Source organism: Tinamus guttatus, unplaced genomic scaffold, assembly GCF_059628265.1.
Source record: "Tinamus guttatus ecotype Peru unplaced genomic scaffold, ASM5962826v1 Tinamus_guttatus_pri_ptg000617l, whole genome shotgun sequence".
Taxonomy (NCBI): domain Eukaryota; kingdom Metazoa; phylum Chordata; class Aves; order Tinamiformes; family Tinamidae; genus Tinamus; species Tinamus guttatus.
In genome coordinates this window covers 119,579-137,214 of record NW_028289151.1, presented here as the reverse complement: position 1 = coordinate 137,214, position 17,636 = coordinate 119,579, and the positions used below count along the sequence as shown (strand labels likewise).

At 61.6% G+C, this 17,636-nt stretch overlaps 1 protein-coding gene across 1 annotated transcript in view; it reads left to right on the top strand.

Moving 5' to 3' along the window:
- Window positions 1-17,636, top strand: part of WIZ (WIZ zinc finger) — a 37,845-nt gene that overhangs the window by 18,840 nt on the left and 1,369 nt on the right. Inside the window, exons 4-9 of the mRNA XM_088535139.1 lie at window positions 944-3,432; window positions 3,559-3,930; window positions 11,007-11,174; window positions 12,855-13,340; window positions 16,000-16,512; window positions 16,609-17,130. Of these exons, the coding sequence (XP_088391265.1) occupies window positions 944-3,432; window positions 3,559-3,930; window positions 11,007-11,174; window positions 12,855-13,340; window positions 16,000-16,512; window positions 16,609-17,130 (4,550 nt within the window). The remainder of the gene's footprint in view (window positions 1-943; window positions 3,433-3,558; window positions 3,931-11,006; window positions 11,175-12,854; window positions 13,341-15,999; window positions 16,513-16,608; window positions 17,131-17,636) is intronic.

Below are 17,636 nucleotides of genomic sequence, written 5' to 3'. Positions count from 1 at the left end.
GGCATCTTGTAGAGCATCAAGTGCCTTTGCCCATCCTCTTGCTCTGAGCCTCTCCCCTTTCCTCCTTCCCCTTTTCTTCAACCCAACCAACGTAGGTCCTTTGGGGTGAAGGCTGGGATGTTCATGGGCACGTTCACCCCCCTTTCCAACTCACCTTGGTGCCCACCAAACTCATCTTGGTGCCGTGGGGCCCACCGGGACCTGCTCCACGTGTTGTGGGCGGCACGGAGCTCCACCATGGAGCTTGTCCCATGGAGGCGCTTGTTCTCCAGCCACGTGCTAGGACCTGCTCAGGTTTAGGGTCCGTGGAGAAGGTCCAGGAGAGGCCAGGGAGGACCCATGCCAGGCCCGTGTGGTCCGTATGGTTTGGGGTCTGTGCATAGTGGAGAAAGGAAGACTATGGTCAGCGTTTCCAATTCTTGGAATGGAAAGAGACCACCTAGGGACCCTATAGGACTTACCCGCATCATCCTGTGATGCTGGAGACCTTCGTTGTGGTCCACGTTGGTGCTCTAGATCTGCCTTGAGCCACCTTTGAAGGCGTCGGGAGCTCGTTCTTTGGCCAGCGTCGTTGTTTGGAGCAACCCTCCCCGTTTAGTCATTTCCAGACTGTCCAACCTCGTGGCATCCCGTGGAGTTTGCAAGGGAAAAGGGGAGGAGAAGCAGGGAATGGGGCGGGATGAAGGGAAGATGATCGGCCCAAGCCGGGAATCCGTGAGGAGAACATAGGGAGCAAGGGACAAGCTCGAGAGAAGACTGGGAGCAAATTATAGCTGTACGTGGCCAAGGGAGGACGGGAAGGGATGGAGTTGGTCCTCGGGCTCTGTTTGTCCTAGATTTTCCCTCTTTGGATCCAGCAGGCAGCATTCCGCACAGGATTTTTCATAAATTACTTCTTCCCCGCCCTATTAATGAGCTAATAACTGTCCCAACTTCTTTGCAGCTCCGCTCCCGAAGAGCACGCGGAGTTCGCCAAGGCTTTGTACCGGCCGGATGCCAGGAGCTCCGTAGACCTCCGCGCCATGACCGTATCCGGCAGCGGGACCTGGGATCCCTCCGCCCTGGAGCCGGGAGCGGGCGCCGGGAGAGGGGAAAGCACTTTAGAGAGGCTCTCGGAGCCCGCGGAGGCCGCCTTCGCCGCGGAGCCCGAGCGCCCGGATTCGGCCGAGGACTCGGATTCGGGCAAGGCGGAGATGCCCGGCCCGTGCGCCGGGGCGCCGGGCGGCAGCGGAGACGAGAAGTACCTTAAAAACGAACCAAAGCAACTCGAAGGCCTCGGCAAAGAGCACTTAGAGAAGAGCAAGAGGGCGAGCCAGAGGCTCGAGTGGGTTTCCAGAGCCTCCGAGAGCCCCGGGCCTCATTACAAAGACAGCGGCAAGGACGGAGCGAGCGGCCTCCCCTTCCGGGGCCCGGCCGCGCGCGAAGCGCCGCCCCCGCTGACCTCCGCGGCGTTCCGGAAAGGCCTCAACCCCGTCCTGGGAAAGGCCAAATCCCTGGAGAGCGGCGCCTCGCACAGGAAGGGGCTGCTGCTGGAGGCCGAGGCGGGCGACGCGGGCGCTGCCGAGTGGGCGCTGCCGAAGCCGGCGCTGCAGCTGGGCGCCGAGCTCGCCGTGGGCAAGCAGTCGTGGACGGTCAACGCGGAGGACTCGGTGGTGGCCCTGGAGCCGGCTCCCTGCAGCTCCTACGACGTGGAGATGAGGCCCTACGTGTGCAGCGTCCTGCTGGAGGAGCCGGCCAAGGACGAGCTGGGCGCCGAGGAGGACCCCACCGTCTACACGTGCATCGAGTGCAGCATCTACTTCAAGAAGAAGGAGCATTTGATGGAGCACATGCTCCAGCACAACCGCGGGCCGGGGAGGGACCAAGACGGAGACGCTTTGGGAGGGCAGTGCCAGTTCTGCTGCAACGAGTGCGGCTGGGCCTTCGGAGACCCTGCGTCCCTGGAGCAGCACAAGAGGCTCCACCAGGAATCCCGGGAGAAGATCATCGAGGAAATCCAGAAGCTGAACGAGTTTCCGGACGAAGGCCGGGACGCCCGGCTGCAGTGCCCCAAGTGCGTCTTCGGCACCAACTCCTCCAAGATCTTCGTCCAGCACGCCAAGATGCACGTCAAGGAGAGGAAGGACCAAGGCGCCAAGAGCGCCGGCCTCTTCGGCAGCGGGGAGGCGCGCGACGGCGCGGCGCACGGCGCCTACAAACGCTTCAAGACCAACGAGCACGTGGCCCTGCAGGTGCAGCTGCCGCCCCACGGCAGCGCCAAGGGGCTCAGCGCCTGCGCGCTCTGTGGCTTCCCGGCCCCCAACGAGAGCATCCTCAAGGAGCACATGAAATACGCCCATTCCCACCTGGCCTGGGACGCCGAGGCCTTCGAGGAGGACCCCAACCAACCGGGAACGAGCCGAGACGCCTACAGCCCCGCTCGGCCGGGGCGCTTCGCCGAGGCGGATTATTTCGGCAAAGCGGAGCGCCTCTTCGGCCCGGCGCACCGCGACAGCGCCGCGCATTACGACGCCGGCCACGGCTTCGCCTTGGGCCACCCGCGGCTCGACAGGAGCAACGGGGCCACCAAAAGGGACTACCACGCGGCCGGCTTCCATGCCAGGAAGGGAGCTCCGTACGCGGCGCCGCACAAAGCCCTGGGGCTCCCCTCGGCCAAGGCCTATTCCCACTTGGCCCTGCAGCAGCTCAAGAGGAGAGCGGCGGCCCAGCACCTCGAGGCCGAAGGCGACGCTCTCAGGTACCACCCGGGCGGCCTGGAGGAGCTCAGGCACAAGTGGCCGGTGGGCAACGACACTGGGAGCCTGGACGAGATGATCTCCGTGACGGGGGAAGCCGACTCGGGCGAGAACAGAGGCGTCAGACCCGTCGCCATCCCCCAAGCTGCCTTGGACCTCAAGAGGACGTTCCGAGACACCTTGAAAGCCACGGACTCTTCCATAGCGTCCGAGGAGCAGCAGCAGCAGCTGCGGATGATGGTGCCCATCGTGCTCCTCGAGGAGGTCAACCCGCACCCCAAAGCGACCAAGCGGCCCCGGGGGAAGCCCTTCAAGAAGAAAGCGGCGGCGCCACCGCGGGACTTCATGATGGAGGAGCCTCTCCCGTTGGACATGCTCCTGTTGGACTCTCCTCTGGAGCTCGACGACTTCTTGGACTCCGATTCGCCCATGTTGAAGAACGAGGAGCGGAAATGCCCCTATTGCCCCGACAGGTTCCACAACGGCATCGGGCTGGCGAACCACGTGCGGGGCCACCTCAACAGGGTTGGGGTGAGCTACAACGTCCGTCACTTCATCTCGGCGGAAGAAGTGAAAGCTATTGAGCAAAAATTTTCCTTCCAAAAGAAGAAGAAAAAAGGTAGTATGTATTCAATCCACCGTGCTTTCTCTTTTCCTCGCTTTAAGCGGCGCGGTCTGCTCCTCCCGCTGCCGTTGGGTACGTATGCTACCGCGGCCGCGCCGCGGGTGGCTTGCCGGCACGTCCCCTCGTCGCCGCGCCGCGGTCGGGTGCCTCTCGGAGGGCCCCTCGGCCGCTCAACGCGGCTCTCGGTTCTTTCCGCAGTGGCCAACTTCGACCCCAGCACCTTCAGCCTGATGCGGTGCGAGTTCTGCGGCGCCGGCTTCGACACGCGCGCCGGCCTCTCCAGCCACGCCAGGGCCCACCTCAGAGACTTTGGCATCACCAACTGGGAGCTCACCATCTCGCCCATCAACATCCTCAAGGAGCTGCTGGCCAACTCGGCCGAGCACCCCGTGCTGGCGGCAGCGGCGGCGGCGGCCGCGGAGCCCTCGTCCCCGGGCCGCGAGAGGGAGGCGCACGTCTTCGTGCCCCGCAAGAGCGTGACGCCCATGTCGGAATGCAGCATCCCCCGCTCGCCTCTGTCCCCGTTCCCCCCGGCGTGGGGAGACGAGTCCCTGCAGTCCTACAGAGACGGTGAGTGTCCCCCGAGCGCCTCGGGGGAGCTGGAAACCCTTTGGTAACCTCCAAAGCTGGTTCCTCTGCTCTTCCTGTTGAGTAGAGCCTTGGTGGAGGGGGTTATTTCCAAGGAACGATTTGATCGGTAGAACTGAGTGTTGGTTTAGCCATCTCCACCACTTGGTGAGAGGTTGGGAGGGTTGGGTGTCTGGTGAGATATCTCCACCACTTAATTGGACATGTGGAAAGAACTGATCTTGATAACCTTGTGATAACCCCCAAACCTGGCTCCTCTGCTCCTCCCATTGGGCAGAGCCTTGGTGGAGAGGAGTTTTCCAAGGAATGGTTTGATCGGTAGAACCAGGTGTTGGTTTAGCCATCTCCACCAGTTCGTTGGGCATCTGGTGGGTTGGGTGTGTGGTGAGATGGCTCCAGCTCTTGGTGGGACATTAGGTGGTTTGGATGTCTGGTGAGATATCTCCACCACTTGGTAGGACATTTGGGAATAAGTGATCTTGATAACCTTGTGGTTATCCCCAAAAGTGGCTCCTCTGCTCCTCCTGCTGGGCAGAGCCTTGGTGGAGGGGGTTATTTCCAAGGAATGGTTTGATTGGTAGAACCAGGTGTTGGTTTAGCCATCTCCACCAGTTCATTGGGCATCTAGTGGGTTGGATGTGTGGTGAGATGGCTCCACTGCTTGGTGGGATGAGTGGGTTGGGTGTCTGGTGGGATATCTCCACCACTTGATTGGACACGTGGAAAGAAATGATCTTGGTAACCTTGTGGTAACCCCCAAACCTGGCTCCTCTTCTCCTCCCGTTGAGTAGAGCCTTGGTGGAGGGGGTTATTTCCAAGGAACGGTTTGACCAGTAGAACCGTGTGTTGGTTTAGCCATCTCCACCACTTGGTGGGATGTTGGGAGGGTTGGGTGTCTGGTGAGATGGCTCCGCCACTTGGTTAGACTGTGAGACTGGTAGAACCAGGTGTTGGTTTAGCCATCTCCACCACTTGGTGAGATGTTGGGAGAGTTGGATGTCTGATGAGATGGCTCCACCACTTGATTGGACATGTGGAAAGAACTGATCTTGATAACCTTGTGATAACCCCCAAAACTGACTCCTCTGCTCCTCCCATTGAGTAGAGCCTTGGTGGAACGGTTTGATCGGGAGAACTGGGTGTTGGTTTAGCCATCTCCACCACTTGGTGGGATGTTGGGAGGGTTGGATGTATGGTGAGATGGCTCTACCACTTGGTGGGACATTAGTTAGTTTGTATGTCTGGTGAGATATCTCCACCACTTTGGACATTTGGAAGTAAGTGATGTTGATAACCTTGTGGTTATCCCCAAACCTGGCTCCTCTGCTCCTCCTGCTGGGCAGAGCCTTGGTGGAGGGGGTGATTTCCAAGGAATGGTTTGATCAGTAGAACCAGGTGTTGGTTTAGCCATCTCCACCAGTTCGTTGGGCATCTGGTGGGTTGGATGTGTGGTGAGATGGCTCCAGCCCTTGGTGGGATGTTGGGTGGGTTGGATGTGTGGTGAGGTGGCTCCACTGCTTGGTGGGATGAGTGGGTTGGGTGTCTGGTGGGATATCTCTACCACTTGGTTGGACATGTGGAAAGAACTGATCTTGATAACCTTGCGATAACCCCCAAAACTGGGTCCTCTGCTCCTCCCGTTGAGTAGAGCCTTGGTGGAGGGGGTTATTTCCAAGGAACGGTTTGATCGGGAGAACTGGGTGTTGGTTTAGCCATCTCCACCACTTGGTGGGATGTTGGGAGGGTTGGATGTGTGGTGAGTTGGCCCCACCACTTGATGGGACATCTGGTGAGGTGTCCCCACCACTCAGTGGGACCTTTGGTGAGAACCAGTCCTGCTTGTGGGCAGGAATCGGTGTCTCTTTGTGGGCAGCCCCGACTCTTGCGTGGTGGACGGAGGGATTTTGTGTGTTTGGGCTTCACCGTTAACAAAAGCGCCGGTCCAGGAGTGGTTTCCCCAGGGAAAACCGAGGGACCTGGAGCCTCCGTGTGTTCCTGAACGGCAGGACGGAAGGTGGCTGGAGGAAGAGGGAGCAGGAGGCAGGATGAGGCCTCTGGGGAAGGCTGATTTTCCTTGGAGCTCCAGGGATAAAGGGCCCTTCCAAAGGGGCTCTTTGTAAAGCGACGCCGCAGCGTTCCTCCAAACACTGAAAACTCGCTCGCACGTTCAGGAAATAACACTGGGAGGGTCGTGGTCCTGCCTGGAGCTTCTGGCAGCGTCTTTAACCCCTGAAAAATGGCCTTTCCCTTCGGTTACGCGCGGCACGTCAGCTTCCTTGTATCTTTTTCGGGCACAAAACACGGACCTGGGGCTGCCGCGTCTCCCACTGTCGCTCCGTAATTTTGCAGGCTCGGAATTCCCACTTTCCCTTGGAAAAGGGTGGCCAAGTCCCCGGGAAGGGTGGGCAAAGCTCTTAGGTGCTCCCTGCTGTTGCGTTTCCTCGAACCGCTCCCCTCCTCTCCCGGGAGCGCTTGGATTTCAACCAAGCTCCGGGTTTCCTTACGAGCAGCCTCTTTGGGAGCAAACGCCAGGAAAACGGGTAAGTTGGGAAAAGCAAAAAGGGCTTGGAGCTCCAGATGGCTCTTGGCCGGGCGCTGGCCGCATCTGTCGCAACCCTTTTTTATTATTATTATTTTTTGAGGAGCGGAGCGGCACGCGTTGCACGCAGTATTTGTTTAACTCTTGCTCCCGGTACCAAGTGTGGAAAAGCAGCTGAGCAAACAAGTTATCGGGTGGCGTTTCCCCCTTTTGGGGACAGCGAGAAGACTTTTGAGGTTTCTTTTTTTAACCTGTTTTATGAACTCGACCCGAGCGTAAATCCCAGTGCTGGGAGGTGCCGCTTCCATGGGGATTTGGGGCAAAAGGTGCCTCGTGAGTGATAAATGGCCCCAAATCGGCTGCTCGTCCGGTTGCTGCGGGTCCGACGCCGCCGTAACCTTCCCCGTCCCGTCTCCGGCGCGGCCTCCGTCTCTCCCAGCCCGTTGTCCTCTCCGTGGAGACGCCGTCCGCTCCTCTTGGCCTCCTTTCTCCCGCTGGGCCCTTCCTGCCCCCGCGTTCCGACCTTGGGGCTCCCGCGAGTCCTTCGCTCCGGCCTCGGCCGCCTCCGCCGCTCCGGGCGCTTCCCCCGTTGCCTCCCCTGGCTCGGCTCCCGGCGGAGCCTCTTTGCGGCTCCAAGACCTTCTTGGCAGCCGCCGCAGGGAACACGTGGCTCCTCTTGGCAGCCGAAGGGAATTGCTAGGCAAGGAGATCCTTCCCAAAACAGCCTCCCTTTCCAGCCGGCCTCGCTTTGCCCCCGTTACACTTTCCGCTGGCCTGGTGGCCTCATCCTCTGTTTTTCCTTCTCCCTCTCGGCAGGTTTAATGCCCCTTTGCTGCCCTTTTTGGTCCCAAAACACAAGGTTTTCTTCTAGGCTTGGATTTCTTCAACACCAAGACCCTTCTTTAGCTGAGCATCATTCCCACTCTTTACACCGTAATCTTTTTTTGGAATAAAACTCCACTTATTATCGTTGTCACCTGACCCGTTAACGAACGCCTAATTCGGAGCAGGTTTGGGAGAGCTGGTGCTCAATCCCTGTCCCCTGGTTCCCTCTCATATCTGCTCCCTGCATTCGGCTTCCGAGCTACATCCGCAGCCAACCTGAGAATAATTTCTAGGTCACCCAGTTGTGATTCCTTCTGAGGACGAAGCAGCCACAGAAATCTTGTTAAAGAGGACATTCCACATCCTCAATTTCCATATTTTCCCCCTTTTTCTGCAAGGACTGGCGTAGGATTTACCTTGTTTTCCAGGGGTTGGACCCAACCCTGACCAGAGCATCCTGGCACAGGGCTCAAGGGAATGTGGGGAAGAGAGCTCATTTTAGGGGATAACTAATGAAGAAAAAAGAGGAGTAAAATATAAGGATCAAGAGCTCAAAAAATGAATCACGAGGGCATCAACTTTGATCTGAAATCCCTCCATCTTCTCTGTCTCCATCTTAAGCCTTAGTTTTGCCTCCTTCTCCCCATCCCTCTGCAGCTCTGGTCACTTTGGGGCTGGAAGAGGATGTTTCTGGTAGATTTTTCTGCATTTTTTTGTGTGTTTTGCAGCTTTTTTGATGCTGCAGTTTGAGAGCGGAGGTCTCGGCTCTTCTTTCCCCTCTGAGTTTTGCTCCTGCTGCTTAATTGTGGTCAATTCTCAGCCAAGGGGAAGAAAGGGGATCAGAACCTCGGTGGTTTTGTGGCCGTGGCCTTCTGTTCCCCCTCCTATGGAGAAGGCTCCGGCCGCCTTGGTCGCGGATGGAGGTCGGAAAAGGATTTTCCAGCTCCGCATCCGACCTCGGGGCCGACTTCAAAGTTGGTGCCAGCGCCTTGGGGTCGTCCCCAGCTGCATTTGGGCCGGCAGCAGATGCCACCACCTCTCATTCCATGTCACCGTGCTCGGAGGACCCCTCTCGCGTTGTAGATTTGGGGGCACAATGCGGCGACCTCCTTTTTGCTTTACCCTTCCGATTTCCCTCCCCGCCGGCTCCTTTAGCGCTCGCCCGCGGCCTTGACCTACTTTGCACCGTCTTTGATTCCCTCCTTGAGTTCCAGGTTGCTCAGAAGTTCCTGCATCCACGGGGATGGCTGCCGCCCTTCGGAATCCTCTCTTGCTCTCCCAAGATTTCTCATTGTAGGCAGCGCCGCGGTTGAGCTAAGGGAAGATTTCTAACCTGAATTTGAGCTCCAATTCCACCGTTACTCACCTGTACCCACCCTAGGTTGCCCCAAATTGCTCCTCCAGGTCTTTTGAGGCCATTTTTCCCAAATGAAGATGGTCACCAACTCCCATCTTGGTCTTCCGTTTGGACAACCAACGTGACCAAGCTGGCCCTTTCCCTAATGTCTTTAGGAGATGAGTTTTGAGACTAGTATCTTTGAGACAGATTTGGCCCCGATTTGGGGGCTTTTTTTCCCAGATCGTGACTTGAAATTGAGTGTAGCCCGTGGCATCATCTGCCTCGTGGATCATCCAGGTTAAAGCAACAACTTGTCCAGATTGGGCTCTTTTTCGTGTGCGTTGGAGGTGGATCGCTCCGAGGAACTTCTCCCTCGTGTTTCCTGGGAGCAGTTTGGTTGACACCGTGTGCTGGGATCCACCGGGAGACATTTGCAGTTCCTGTCCATAGGGAAGCCGATGTCCCCCGGGCACCTCCAAACCGTCCACGAGGACCCACGTGTTTTGGAGACCTCCAAAAATGTCAAGATTTGGCCCAACATCCCTTTTATTTTTTGCCTCTCGGAAGCCGTCTCATCCATCATTGGAAGCGGATCATGAGGAGTGTGGTCTCCCTATGGGAAAGCAGGTAGGGATTCCCACCTCCACAATTTGGCCCCCCAAAAAGCTTGGATTGGTGTCGTCGGAGCTGGGGCTTTTGCTGTTCCTTGTGACCTGTGGGATTTTCTGGGTGGAATTCCTGCCCGGCCATGGACTGCGTGTGGAAATTGAAGCTTTGTTATTTGGATCTTGTCCCCGTCAGCCGGTGTTTTTGCAGTGCATTTGTTCCCCCCATGTTCCGTGGGTGTCTTGCGGCGGGTCATGGCAATTCGGGGTGAGATTCCTGCTCTCGTTTTGGGGGACTTTTGCCTAAAATGGAGCCTGTCGCTTGGGTTTCCTCCCTGAGAGGAAGGTGAGGTTTTGGGGAGATGTTGTTGCTGTTGCCGTGGTGTGTTAGAGGCCGCATTTGTGCATTTTGTGTGCTCTGTGCTTGCCAGAGAATCACTTTTTTATTATTTCCTCACTTTTGGGGCGGCAGTTTGACTTTTTTTTTTTTTTAAAAAAAAAAAAAAAACACCGTCTTGCCCCAAATTGTGGCAGAGGGTCCTGCCAGGGGGACACGGTGCCTGGGGGACACTGCTGGGCCTGGATGTGCAGCCGGGGGCCCGGACCCGGCTCCGTATCCTGGGCCGGGGGCGCCTTTGGCCTCGCGCCCCGGCTTAGGCCTCGCGCCCTGTCATGGCGGCGCCTTCTCCTTCCCCCCGGGCGTTCGCTAGCTCGGCGCTCCCCGGAGCGCGCGGAGGCTCGATCGCTCGGCCAGCGGCTGCGCGGGCTGGCGGCGGCCCGCTCGGCGCTCGGCCGCGCGGCCTGGGCGCGCCGTGTTGCCGGGGGTAGCGGCGGGGGGGGCGGTTGGAGCGAGGGAGCCGCTCCTCGGCGCTCGGCTGCGCGGCCTGGCGGCCGCCCCGCATGTGCCGGAGCCAAGATGGCGGCCTCCACCTCCTCGCAGCCCAAAGTGACAAAAGCGGCGGCGGCGCCGCGGCCCCGCGAGCGGGGAGGCGACGGGGAGCCCGAGCGCGAGGCCCCGCGCGAGCCGCGTGAGCCCCTCCCCGCGCCCCCGCCCCCGCCGGGGCCCTCCGCGGCCTCCCCCCCCCCTCCCGCCAACCCCCCCCCCCTTCCCTTCTTCACCGGACGCCGCCCGGGCCCGGTAACGGCCTTGGGGCTGACGCGGGGGGGGGACCCGCTCGGCGCCGCCCGCCGCTGCCCGGGGCCGAGCCCCGGCGCCGCCTTCCTTTGTCCTGGCCGGGCCTCCCCCCTGCTGCCAAAACGGGGTTACCGGAGCTGCCCACCGCCGCCACTGGGACCTCCCTATCCCGGCTCCTGTCACCGTCCCGGGGCCGCTCGCCCGGCGGCTCCCGCTGCGCCGAGGTGGTGGGAAAAGCGGATCCCGATGGATCCCCCTAGTGCCGTCATTCCCCCCCCTTCCCAGTTTCCCTGCCATTCTGTTGCTCCCATTCCCGGGTCTCCCATCCGTTATTCCCGGTTCTCCCATCCCGCTTTCTCAGCCATCCCATCTCGATCCCAGCGGCTCTCCGGGATGCCGGCAGCTGCTGGGGCCGGGCCTTGTCCCGAGGAGCCGCCACCGGGAATCTCAGCTCCCGCAGAGCCGCTCGGAAAGCCCCCAAACTTCCCTAGGGATTTGCCCTCGGCGGGGCCCTATCCCCGCGTTTCCCCCCCGGGGTTTCTCCGCGCCGGAATCAAAACATCCGCGAGCGCCGGCGCCGCTTCCGCGGCTTCATGGTCTCCTTCCCCCCGGCAGTGCTGGCGCCCGAGGAAGAGGAGGAGCTGGTGCCCATGGAGGTGGCTTCGCCGCCGCTTCCCAAGAAAAGCGTTCCCGCCGCGCCGCTGGATCAGCCCCCGAGCCGGATAGGGACCAAACTGTCTCCTGAGCCGCCCGGGAGCAAGCCGGAGCCTCCCGACCCCAAAGGTGAGCGTTATCCCTCGGGATCGCGCCGAAACAAGCGGGAGAAGCCGCTTCCCGAGGCCTCTCGGGTCTTAAACCTCCTCTGGAAAGGTTTGCAGGGCAGATTCCCTTTGGGAAGAGGCTTCTTGGGTTGCGCTCCGTGTTTTAAGCCGCTCTCTTCTTTCCCTTTTCCCCAAATTTGCTGGATCCAACGTGAGGTTTTCATCCCTCTCAAACCCCCCTAATCTCTCCCTCCTGCCCTCGGCTTGAACCAGGTTCCCCAAAGAGCCGTGGGGGGATCAACGAGGGTCCTCCGAGCTCCCAAAACTGCTGCTCTCCATCCCCGAGCCCTTCCCTTTTTCCCGCTTTATCCCTGGATCTCACGACAGCGACAAGCAGAGGGTCCTTCCGCAGGCGGAGAGCGGATGGGTGTCGCTAAAACCCCGGCCAACGCTCCCGTTGCCTCCTCGCCTTCATTCCCCCTCTTTTCCCCTTTTCCCGCTGCTCGTAGCCTCCTTGCCTTGATTCTCCCCCTCTTTTCCCCCCACATGTAGCCTCTTCTCCTTTAGCCTCCCTCTTTTCCCCTTTTCCCCTTGGCTCGTGGCCTCCTCTCCTTCATCCTCCCTCTTTTCCCCTTTTCCCCCGCTTGTAGCCTCCTCTCCTTGGTTCTCCCCCTCTCTTCCCTGCACTCCTAGTCTCCTTGCCTCTCATTCCCCCATCTTTTCCCTCCCACTTGTGGCCTCCTCTCCTTCATCCTCCCTTTTTTCCCCTTTTCCTCCTGCTCGTAGCCTTCTCACCTTGATTTTCCCCCTCTTTTCCCCCTGCTCGTAGCCTCCTTGCCTTCATTCCCTCCTCTTTTCCCCTTTTCCCCCCTGCTCATGGCCTCCTCGCCTTTCATTTCGCCCTTCTCGTGGCCTCCTCTCCTTCATCCCCCCATTTTTTCCCCCCGCTCGTACCCTCCTCTTCTCCATCTCCCCTCTTTTCCCCCAGCTCGTAGCCTCCTTGCCTTTTTTCCCCCCTCTTTTCCTCTTTTCCCCCCGCTCGTAGCCTCCTCTCCTCCATCCCCCCTGTTTTCCCCTCTGCTCGTGGCCTCCTCTCCTTCATCCTCCCTCTTTTCCCCCTGCTTGTAGCCTCCTTGCCTTTTTTCCTCCCTCTTTTCCCTTTTTCCTCCCTCTTTTCCCCTTTTCCCCCCGCTCGTAGCCTCCTCTCCTCCATCCCCCCTCTTTCCCCCCGCTCGTGGCCTCCTCTCCTTCATCCCCCCTCTTTTCCCCCCGCTCGTAGCCTCCTCTCCTTCATCCTCCCTCTTTTCCCCTTTTCCCCCCGCTCGTAGCCTCCTCTCCTTCATCCCCCCTCTTTCCCCCTGCTCGTAGCCTCCTCTCCTTCATCCCCCCTCTTTTCCCCTTTTCTCCCTTCTTGTAGCCTCCTCACCTTGATTTTTTTCCCCCTTTTCCCCCCGCTCGTAGCCTCCTCTCCTTCATCCCCCCTCTTTTCCCCCCCACTCGTAGCCTCCTCTCCTTCATTCTCCCTCTTTTCCCCCCACTCGTAGCCTCCTCTCCTCCATCCCCTCTCTTTCCCCCCTGGCTCGTAGTCTCCTCTCTTTTCCCCCCTCCTGTCCCCCCTTGGTGGCCTCGTGTCCTCCATCCCCCCCCTCCCGTCCCCCCTTGGTGGCCTCGTGTCCTCCATGGCCGCGCGCTGTCCCCGCAGCCCAGAACCTGACGACGTGCGAGGTGTGCGGCGCCTGCTTCGAGACGCGCAAGGGCCTGTCGAGCCACGCGCGCTCCCACCTGCGCCAGCTCGGCGTGGCCGAGTCGGAGAGCAGCGGGGCGCCCATCGACCTCCTCTACGAGCTCGTCAAGCACAAGGGCAAGGCCGAGGGCGCCCCGGCGCTCGCCAAGAAATCCGCCTCTCCCAAGGATCCCGGCGCGCCGCGGCCGGCCGCGCTGCTGGCGCTGGCCAAGGAGCGCCCGCCCGACGGCGCCGTCAACAAGGCCATCAAGTCGCCGCCCGGCTTCGCCAAGGGCCTCGCGCCGCCCGGCTCGCCCGTGCTCAAGAAGGTGCCGCCCGCGCTCCCGGGATCGCCGGCTCCCAAGAATCCCGAGGACAAGGGCGCCAAGCTCCCGCTGAGCCCGCTGCAGAGCTCGCCCAAGGCGCAGTGGCCGCAGGCGGACGACGAGGGACCCCTCAATTTAAGTGAGTTGCTTTCGGTTCCCTCCCTCCGGAGTTTTTCCCCCGTCCCCCTTGGAGTTTTTCCCCCTTCCCCCTTGGAGATTTCCCCCGTCCCCCTTGGAGTTTTTCCCCCGTCCCCCTTGGAGTTTTTCCCCCGTCCCCCTTGGAGTTTTTCCCCCGTCCCCCTTGGAGTTTTTCCCCCGTCCCCCTTGGAGTTTTTCCCCCGTCCCCCTTGGAGTTTTTCCCCCGTCCCCCTTGGAGTTTTTCCCCCGTCCCCCTTGGAGTTTTTCCCCCGTCCCCCTTGGAGTTTTTCCCCCGTCCCCCTTGGAGTTTTTCCCCCGTCCCCCTTGGAGTTTTTCCCCCGTCCCCCTTGGAGTTTTTCCCCCGTCCCCCTTGGAGTTTTTCCCCCGTCCCCCTTGGAGTTTTTCCCCCGTCCCCCTTGGAGTTTCCCCCCCAAAATTCAAGCCATAGGGACACTCAGCTACTCCCCGGCCGCCTGTTGGCAGACCCCGGGCCACCCTCCGCCTGACGCTTGCGGCTGTAGCGTGCGAGTGTAGCTTCCCACTGTTCTCTTGCCGCCCTCCGAGGCTATAAAATGGGATCTCCTCCAAATTTGGGATTCCCATAATGGGATTTTGGGCAAATTCTTGAGCCAGCGGCTCCCTCCGAGCTCTCGGCATCTCTTTCCGATCCCCGGGTACCGAGCGGGCAGTTTCCTCTTTAAATCCCGGTTCCGCACGGATTTATTTCTTGCACGCGATTCCTCTGCCTGTTCCCTCTCCCTCCTTGCTCCGGTGCTTCCTTTGGATCCAGCAGCTCCCTATGGAGCATGGGAGGGTTTTCCCAATGCTGCTGCGTCGTATCCATGGTCAGATTGTCCCTCTGCCGCAGGGACAACGTGGTGAGGTGCCACCTCCGGAGCAGCTTCCCGCTGCTCTTCCCTCTTCATCCACTGCCTCCGTAGGTAACTCGTCCCTAAATACTGAGGCCAGAAAGATTTTTCCACCGATTTCTTGCCTTGTTTTTCCCAGAGTTTCGACTCTTCCCGGAAAGCTGTTGGCCAGAAGGATTTTCTCCCGCTTTCTTGCCTCGTTTTTCCCAGAGTTTCCACTCTTCCCGGGAAGCTGTTGGTAAATGCACCGCAAGGAGCGTTTGGCCTCTCAGGCTCCTTCCTTCGTCCTCCTTGCCGGGCCTCTCGGCCAGATCCGGAACGCTGCTCCCGGGAATCCAACCTGGATACTTTAAAGCCCTCGGTAGATCCTTCTTTGGCCAAATCCACGTCATTCCCGGCGTGGATGAGCGTGTCCTGCCGCTGGCCGGGCTTGGGCCGTGCCAGGAGCGCCGCGTGCCGCTTTGCGACCCCGGAATCCCCCCGGATGAGGGATTTTCCAGCCCCGCGAGGTTTCTCCCGGCTGTTTCCAGGGGCCGGAAGCGGCTCCGTGCCCGGTAGCCCCTCGCGCTGCCGCTTCCCGACCTCTCCCGGTGGCCGGAGCCAGCGCGTCCAACCCCTCCGGGGCTCCCGGGAATGCACTCGGATGCCCTGTATCCAGCTGGTCGCTCCCACTTCCCAATGCTTTTCCAAAGCTTTTCCAAAGTGGCCAACAAACTGACTCTCGGCCCGTGTCCTCATCCCTCCTTTTCCATTAGGGCTTCCCGCTAACGAAGCCGGAGGAGGGAACCCCTCTCCGTGCCCCGCAGACCGCCTCCATCTCCTCCCTTTTTCCCTAGGATTCGGACCCTCTTCCAGACAGGGATCGGCCTCGATAGTTGGGATTTTCCTCCCCCTTTTCCCAATGCAGCAAGCGGGGAATCTTCTCCCGCGGGAGGGCGGATAGGGAGCATTTCCCAGCGTTGCGGTGTGGGAGAGAAAGGCAGGAAAACATCCGGCCCTGCTTCCCGGGCTTCGGAAGGGCCCGTCGGAGCGGGGCGCATCCCACCGGCTCTGCAGCGGCTCCATCCGGAGCCGTTTCCCGCCGGGATCCCGGGTGCCGCGGCGCTGAGCGGAGCTCGTGTTTCCCGGCCTGCCAGCGAGCGCGTTATCCCGCTATCCCGGAGCGCCGCTCCGTCCTCCCCCCCGCTCCGTCCTCCCCCCCGCTCCCCCCTCTCTGCCTTCCTCCCGGGTCCCGTCCCCCCTCTCTCCGTCCCCCCTCTCTCCGTCCCCCCCTCTCTCCGTCCCCCCCTCTCTCCGTCCCCCCCTCTCTCCGTCCCCCCCTCTCTCCGTCCCCCCCTCTCTCCGTCCCCCCCTCTCTCCGTCCCCCCCTCTCTCCGTCCCCCCCTCTCTCCGTCCCCCCCTCTCTCCGTCCCCCCCTCTCTCCGTCCCCCCCTCTCTCCGTCCCCCCCTCTCTCCGTCCCCCCCTCTCTCCGTCCCCCCTCTCCTCTTCCCGGCTCCTCTCTCCGTCCCCCTCTCCTCTTCCCGGCTCCTCTCTCCGTCCCCCTCTCCCTGGCCCTCCCAGCTCCCCTCATCTTCCCGTTCTCCCCTCTCCATCCCCGCCTCTCCACGTCCCTCCCGGCTCCTCTCCCATCCCTCCCGTCGCCCCTCGTCCTCCCGTCGCCCCTCGTCTCCCCAGCTCCCTGTCCCCTCTTCCCGTCCCTCCCAGCTCCTCTCCCGGCTGCTCCCCACTCCTCTCCCGTCCCTCCCGGCTCCGCGCGCTCCCGCTCCAACCCTGGTGTCTCCCCCCCGCAGCCTCGGGCGCGGAGCCGGTGCGCGACATCCGCTGCGAGTTCTGCGGCGAGTACTTCGAGAACCGCAAGGGCCTCTCGAGCCACGCGCGCTCCCACCTGCGCCAGATGGGCGTCACCGAGTGGTACGTCAACGGCTCGCCCATCGACACGCTCCGCGAGATCCTCAAGCGCCGGAGCCACGCGCGCCCGCCCGGAGCCGGCCCCAAGGCCCTGGCCAAGAGCCTCCTGGGCGCCGTGGGCTCCTTGGAGCCTCGCGGCGCCGGAGAACTTCACCTCCCCAAGAAGGTCCAGGCACCGGGCAGCCCCTTGGGGCAATCTCCTACCTCGTCTCCACCTCCGACCGCCCGGAAGATGTTTGCAAGTTTTTCTCCTCCCTCCTTGCAGAAGAAACTCAAACAAGACCAGTTGAGGGTGGAGATCAAGCGGGAGATGATGGCGGGAGGGCTCCACGGGGAGCCTCACCCGTCCGACCGCGCCTGGTCGCCCCGCGAGGAGATGTCGCCCCTGAACCTGTGTAAGTCCCCGCCGCGCGCGCGCGTGTGCGAGGGCCTCGGCCGCGCGGAGCCCCGGCCGACGGCGCCTCCCTCTTCCTCCCCGTGCCGCGGCGCAGCCTCCCGCGCCGACCCGGTGCGCGACATCCGCTGCGAGTTCTGCGGCGAGTACTTCGAGAACCGCAAGGGCCTCTCGAGCCACGCGCGCTCCCACCTGCGCCAGATGGGTGTCACCGAGTGGTCGGTGAACGGCTCCCCCATCGACACCCTCCGCGAGATCCTCAAGAAGAAGGCCAAGCCCTGCGTCATCAAGAAGGAGCCCCACGCCGCCGCCATCGAGCCCCCCGGCGCCGCGCTCGGCGACGAGCCGCCCGACCCCAAATCCCCCGGCAAAATGCTGCCCGCCATGGCCTTACCTCCCCTCGGCGGCCGGCCCGGAAAACCCGGCGGCTCCGGCCGGGAGCTGTCGCTGGCTCCGCTCGGCGCCAAGCCCCAGGGCGGCTTCCTGACGCCGTTGGCGGCCAAGCGGCCGCTGGCGGACGAGCGGCTGGGCGCGCACGGCGAGCTCAAGCACAAGGCCTACATCCAGGCGGAGCTGCCCTTCAAGAGCAAGGCGCTGCACGAGAAGCCGGCGCACGCGCGTAAGCCGGGGACGGGAATTCCGGAGGGTCCCGGCGGGATCCCGGCCGCTTGGAGGTGCGGGAAGGAGCGCCCGGATGCTCTGGCTCCTCCGCGTCCTTCCCGCTCTCTTCAACCGGGTCCCGGTGGATTCAGGGGTGTGTGGAGCGGGAGGAAGGGCCGTGTGTCCTGACCCTGTTGGGAATGAGGCCTCTGGAGGCTCCGGTTTGGGATTCGGGAATGAGGGTGACAACGGGCTGAAGATGCAGGAAGGACCGCTGGGTGCTCCAGCTCCTCCGTGTCCTTCCCGCTCTCTTCAACCGGGTCCTGGTGGATTCAGTGGTGCCTGGAGCAGGGGGGAAAGCTCTGTGCCCTGGTTCTTTTGGGAATGAGGCCTCTGGAGGCTCTGGATTGGGATTTGGGAATGTGGGTGACAGCGGGCTGAACATGCGGGAAGGACCGCTGGGTGCTCTGGTTCCTCCATGTCCTTCCCACTCTCTTCAACCGGGTCTCGGTGGATTCAGTGGTG